Raw genomic sequence first — 6,288 nt, 5'->3', positions numbered from 1 at the left:
GAACCATTGGAGAGAATCTGAAAGGGGTCAAATGCTGTCCCAGGGGAGGCAGGACTCCAGGGTCTTCTCCTAGAGATTAGTCAACACGTGTGGCTCAAGTCTCAGCATTCTCATTTGTACAAAGAAGGAAGGTTCAGCAAGTTGAGGTAACTCTACTGCAGGATCCCCTGGGGACTCACTGAGCCAAAGTCAGAGAGGGCTGAGTTGGATGCAGAGCACAGTGTCTCTTGAGACACAAATTCTGTGGGTTCCGGCCCAGATCAGCAATTTGTTACCCTCACCTGGGAGAAGCCCAGAGTTAAGCTGGGGTTGGGGGAAAGAGAGCTTGTTGCTATCCTAGGGCCCTCAGTTTTCCTGGGCTCCCACTTTTTATATCAGAGAAGTGAGTCCCACTGGACAAGATTTTGGGATTCATTCATTACAGAACCTGTTTTCCAAGCTGATGGGTTTGGGTATGTTGCTTCTCTGAGCAGAGCATGGATAGTTGGTCAGGGGCTTATTGAAGAGTAGGTGGAACCTGCTTAGCAGGTAGTAGCTGCTATTGTTACTGTGAGGCTAAGTTTGTCAAGAGGTAAGGCAAGAGAGATGCCCAGGCTTCAGAATGTGCTCTCTGTCCTTCACTCCAACCCCACAGGGAGCGGGGGAGGGGGGAGGAACATGTAGGGGTGAGCCAGGGTAACCCAGCTGGCCCTGTGTAGGTGCTGGGCCCCCATCTAATGCTTATAGCTGCTTTGGTGCTATGCACATGGTGTTTGGGACAGAGCCCATATCCCTGTGTAACTGAGATACCTGGTGCCAGAGAGGCCAGCCCAGAAACCCTGGGGTGAGACCAGTGGCACCCACCTGAGGTCCCAGCACAGTCACTCAGCCCTGTTCAGACCACTGTGTTGTCTACCAGCTGTGCTTTCAGCCCTGGGCTCGTGCTTCAGCCTGAGAGACCCTGGGGAAGGGGGCTCTGCTTAGAGCTCTGGGCAGGAGCCCACCTGGATCTGTTCCTTGTACCTTACCCCCCTCATGCCTGCCCTCTGGCTTTGCAGGCACGGCTGCCACACAGTCATCGCCAGCAGAAGCCTTCCGAGAGTGTCGTCGGTAAGGGGGTCTCTTCTGTGTCCACCCTATCCACGGGTTGCTGTGGAGACCCAGAGCCTCAGCCTGGAGGGTCCTGAGGCCCAGAGGATGTTGATACCAAAAGCCACTTCTCTTCCAAATATGGAGTTTCAGTGAAAGTGGCCTCCTAGAGACACCCTTGGCTTTTTAAAAAATCTAATTACTGGATCCTGTGAGAGAGCCTTCATGTTGGGTGGCACTGATCAAGAGACATCTCTGAGCTCACTAGGATTATAAAGGTGGTTCACATGTCCCACTCACCCAGGAGGGCAGGCAAGCTGGTCTCTGGGCAGGGACTGGAAGTCAGCTGGAGCTAACTCATTAACTTGTGATGAGTGGCCTGGAGGGTGATATGGAGGGAGGAACCTGGAGCAGGTAGGGTAGGAGAGAGTGTGGGATATCTTTGTTTACCAGGGGTCACAGACCCAGGGAATGGCCCCTTGCTAGCTGCACTTCCCCGGAATGGTGTCCAGTAGCAAACCCTGGCTTCCCAGCAGAACCTGGACACATCATCCTTCTCAGATCCTAAAGGGCTATTCCTCCAGGCTGAGGCCACTGGGCTGCTGCCTTCCTTTCTTCTTCCTGTCCGGCTTCTAGGCTGCCAGAAAGCTGGCTGCTGCTACTGGCCAGGAGTGCCTCCCTTTATCTCTGGATGTTCGAGCTCCCCCAGCTATCATGGCCGCTGTGGACCAGGCACTGAAGGAGTTTGGGAAAATTGACATTCTCATAAACTGTAAGTCACCGTTAAAAGGCTTTCTGATGGGTCAGCAATACCAGACCTCTGTGCTTATAGGTCCCAGAACTTCTGTTCTCAACTCCAGGCCACTGTCTCAGCCCAACTCTGCTCCTTCTGGGTCACCTCAATATGAACCTGGCTGAATCAAAATCAGGGGCATTCTTGGGCCTCCTTCTCTGTCTGGCTTGGAGCACCCTGAAGATCTATCTATAACTGCCTGGAGCTCCAGCACCCTCCGCTGTCTCCTTCCACCCTGCAGGCGCAGCTGGAAATTTCCTGTGCCGGGCCAGCACATTGTCCTTCAATGCCTTCAAGACCGTGATGGAAATTGACACTTTGGGCACCTTCAACGTGTGTCGTGTGCTCTACGAAAAGTTCTACCATGTGAGTGTCCTCTTGACTGGGGCTTCCCCTCTTCTGGAGGTCCTCTCTCTTACAACCCCCGTCCCCCACCCCATGTGTTGTAGGACCATGGAGGAGTGATTGTGAACATCACGGCAACCCTGGGTAACCGGGGACAGGTGCTCCAAGTGCATGCAGGGTCTGCCAAGGCAGCTGTGGGTATGGCACCCCCTCTGGTCTGCCCACCTGGGTTCCTGTTGGGTCTCTCTCATTCCTGTCTCTGGAGGCTGGCAGTGTCCGAGTGGGCAGCGGAGAGGCCTAGCCCTAGCTCTGAGCCTTCACTTGCACCCAGGCCACTTCAGAAGGCAGAGCAGCCCTGCATGCTCCCTCATGTCTGCCTTCCTTCCATGCAGATGCAATGACGCGGCACTTGGCTGTGGAGTGGGGTCCCCAGAACATCCGTGTCAACAGCCTTGCCCCTGGTCCTATCAGTGGCACAGAGGGCTTCCGGCGGCTAGGTAAGGATCTCAGGGAGCCCAGGCCCCCTTGGATGCTCCCCTGGGCACAGGCCCCACAGTGTCTCAATGGGCTTCCCTCTCATCTGCCTGGAACAGGCCCAGGACAAATGCCAAATCCTCATGGCACCCTGGGGCCAGCAAAGAGTCTGTTTCCAGGTCAGGTCAGGGCTATTTGTGGTCAACACACACCTGCAATGGACTAATAGTCAGCCAGACTTGGGCAGCTGCTTCCTGGAGGTAGAGGCCACAGGGCTGCTGGCCTTGATGTGTGAGTCAGACATAAAGTAAGGCTTCCATTGAAGCTTCCAGAACTTTGGCAGGGTGTACGTTAAAAAGCCCTATACTGGTTCTATGGTGATAGTACTCTGTACCTGGCCTGGCCTGCTCTGCCAGGATGATGCTAACAGTGACCCTAACATTTCCGGATGTGGTTTAGGGACAGCTGGGCAAGGGAGGGTGGAGGGCCCTGGGATCTTGGGGCTCACAGGAGCTCATCTCTCAGGTGGTCCTCAGGCCAGCATGAGTCGGAAGGTCCTGGCAACCCCCCTGCAGAGGCTAGGGAACAAGACAGAGGTCGCCCACAGTGTGCTCTATCTGGCCAGCCCTTTGGCATCCTACGTGACTGGGGCTGTACTGGTGGTCGACGGTGGAGCATGGCTGACGTTCCCTAATGACATCAAATTGCTGACGGATTTCTCATCTTCTGCTAAGCTCTAGGTGATGTATTGTTCCCATCTTCTGGGGAGTTACCGGTGTCCATGGCCCCCTTTCCAAAACCCCCACCCAGTAGGCTCACGGTCACTATCTGGGTCCTGATACGTTTCCCCTCAATTCCATGGGCATATTTCTAGATGTGTTCTTGGGCACTTTGGGCTTCTACTATCCCAACAGACCAGTCCATATGTGGGGCAAGGCTGAGGAGAAGTCTTCTTGGGCAGATGGGTGATGCCGGGGGGAGCCCAGCTAATGGAGCTGTACCCCAGACCTCAGGGCCCCCTGCAAACCAGCACGGGCATGGCTTGCCTGCAGTGGACAAGAAGCCCTCTCTTGTTTGCGGCTCCCCTGGGTGACCATCTCCGTAGGCCTGAGGGCTGGCTGGGGCCGTGGGGGATGTGGGGAGGGTGCCTTTGCTCTCTGCCTTTCCCTCTTTCCCCTAATCCTAGTGGTGTGGCTGGCCCATGAGGCCCACTCACCCTGGTTCTCTGAGCAGCAATTTTCTCCAAGGAAGGCTGAGGACCTGCTCGTACCTCTGAACTGCTCTGCTCCCCGAACCTCCTAGGTCCCTATCACAAGGTGGTGGTAGGAATGTTCTAGGACTTTGGCTGTCTTCTGTCCTGTCTGAGGGGGTGGGTGTGGTAGAGGGACACCCCAGGACTTCAGTTTAGTCACTGTAAAGCTGAGTTTGGAGCAGGCTTCCTCGATGACTCCCATCTTCCCTGGAGGCAGGTTGGTTTGTGGGCACAGGTGATGCTGAGAAGCCCACTTGCATACATGTTCTCAGTGCCTGTGGGTGACCAGGCAGCAAGGGCGGGAGGGGTGAGCCCTGGGCTGGTAAACCAGTTACTGAGGTGAGGAGCACTCATCTTAGGGAGCTCTGGGAAATGGCAGAAGCAGGCTGCTGGTGTCCACCCCCCAGGGGACAAGCAAGGCTTGGCTGACTGCTGCCCTTGTCCAAGCTCTCGTGGGTGCTGCCCAGTAGGCAGATACAGCCCCCTAGGTTGTGCAGGAGGCGGGCACTTGTGCCCCTCTGTCCTCTGTGACCTTGGCGTCTGTTGGAGTTTCTTGCAGAAGCTGGACAGCTGAGGCAAAGGAGGCATTCTGAAGGGGAGGCTTGTCGGCAGCCCACTTTTAAGATTCCTGGGACCTGCCTCTCACCCAGCTGAGCACTCAGAACCGATCCCCCTGCAGAACATCTGAAGCAGAGACTGACCCCTCCTCTTAGAGCCGTGCTGTGTCACCCCTGCACAGGCGGCAAGGCCAGCCCACACCACACAGATGCCTCCCAAGGGGTGCTGGGATGTGGCCCTCCCTGCCCCTGATGCAGGGTTAGGGGCTATCCTGCTTGCCTGCTCTGCCTACCCCCGGCCTGGGCTGGCCTCCTTTCTCTTGATGGAGTCTAGTTGGCGCCCCAAGATTTGAGGCCCTCAAAGCTCTACATTGGCCCTTTGGCTAGTCACATGGTTCCACCCCTCCTGGTTCTGCTGCTTCTTGTCAGTACCACCCACTTACATAAGCACAGTTCTTAGGGCTTTGCAGAAAATGCATTTCCTTAAAAAATAATCTTTTTACTGTAAAAACGTCTATTCATTGGACTTTGCAAAAATTTTTAGAAGGAAAGGAAGATACTTGAAGCACTGGCGATCTGGTCATTTATAGGTAGGGGTCGTGTTTCCTTTTCTTTGTGAAGAGTTTAGAAGCCACTTCCTACCTAATGCTTGAAGCCCCATCCTCATGCAGGTGGAGTCTACCCAAGGCAAGGAGAGGCTATCTGCTCCCCTAGTGGGAGGGGACATTCTTGGACAGGCTGGTAGCTTACCTTACAGAGGTAAGCTACCTTACCTCTGCAAAGTCCCTATTCGCTCTCGGTTCCTGCTGCAATCAGAGTGCTGAGCGTGGGTCTTCTGCCCCAGATACCCACGCTCACTTGTCCCTTGTCCAAGTCTTTTAATTTTTTGAAAAGACACTACCTCTTTCTACCTTCACAGGTGCAAGGGAATGTCAGGGAAACCCCAGGACCATCCCAGCTGGGAGGCTACTTGACAGAGGGAGCACCACTTGCTAGTTAAAGGTGTTCCTTATTGTCACAGAGACCAGAATGTGGTGGCACCAAGTCCACCAGTAAGGCAGAATGAATCCTTATGATGCTTCTGGAGGGATAAGACAAAGCAGTGAAAGCAGTTATTGGGGACACCTGGCCAGTGAGAGGCAGAGGCAATCATGAGACTACTCCCCTCATATGCCAGAGAGCTTGGGCCTGCTGTCCTTCTCTGAGGAGCAGGCCCTAGGGGATAGCCTAAGGCCAAAGGGTGTCTCACCAGCAATGACTAGACTCTGCTGGGCTCTCCCAGTGTGAAGGCTGGGACACACAGTTGAGGTACAGGTTCTAGCAGTAAGCCTTTTATTACTGTATTAGGGTTCTCCAGAGAAACAAACAATTATATATATAATACATATATATACACATACACATATATATACATACACACACACACACACATAAAATTTATTAGAGGGATCAGCTAATGCAGTTGTGGAGGCTGAGAAGTCCCACAATCTGCCATCTGCAAACTGGAAACCCAGGAATACCAATGGTGTAATTCAGTTGGAGTCTGAAGTCCTAAGAACCAGGAACTCTGATGGCCTAAGGCAAGAGAGAGAGAATGTGCCCTTCCTCTGCCTTTCTGTCCTCAGGCCATCAGTGGATTGGATTAGAAGATGCCACCCACATTCATGAGGGCAGATCTTTACTCAGTTTACTGAACCAAGTGCTAATTTCTTCCAGACACCCAGCTATTTGGGCATCCCTTAGCCCAGTCAGATTGACATATAAAATTAATCATCACAATTACACACACTAAAGTCTAC

General features: G+C 53.7%; 1 protein-coding gene across 3 annotated transcripts in view; it reads left to right on the top strand.

Annotated features, from left to right (window-relative positions):
• Positions 1-6,288, top strand: part of DECR2 (2,4-dienoyl-CoA reductase 2) — a 13,656-nt gene that overhangs the window by 1,153 nt on the left and 6,215 nt on the right. The window contains exons 3-9 of one of the 3 annotated variants that reach the window (XM_015591196.2): positions 1,038-1,089; positions 1,705-1,840; positions 2,103-2,227; positions 2,311-2,404; positions 2,599-2,703; positions 3,206-3,420; positions 4,492-4,983. In XM_015591196.2, coding sequence (XP_015446682.1) covers positions 1,038-1,089; positions 1,705-1,840; positions 2,103-2,227; positions 2,311-2,404; positions 2,599-2,703; positions 3,206-3,420 — 727 coding nt within the window. In that variant the 3' untranslated portion in view covers positions 4,492-4,983. Of the gene's footprint in view, positions 1-1,037; positions 1,090-1,704; positions 1,841-2,102; positions 2,228-2,310; positions 2,405-2,598; positions 2,704-3,205; positions 4,984-6,288 lie in introns of those variants that run through there. The other 2 variants (XM_015591197.2, XM_006914025.3) reach the window with 2 other exon arrangements.

The sequence above is a fragment of the Pteropus alecto genome, unplaced genomic scaffold, assembly GCF_000325575.1.
Source record: "Pteropus alecto unplaced genomic scaffold, ASM32557v1 scaffold44, whole genome shotgun sequence".
Classification (NCBI taxonomy): Eukaryota; Metazoa; Chordata; class Mammalia; order Chiroptera; family Pteropodidae; genus Pteropus; species Pteropus alecto.
The sequence above is the reverse complement of the archived record's forward strand: the minus strand, read 5'-3'. Positions and strand labels throughout refer to the sequence as shown.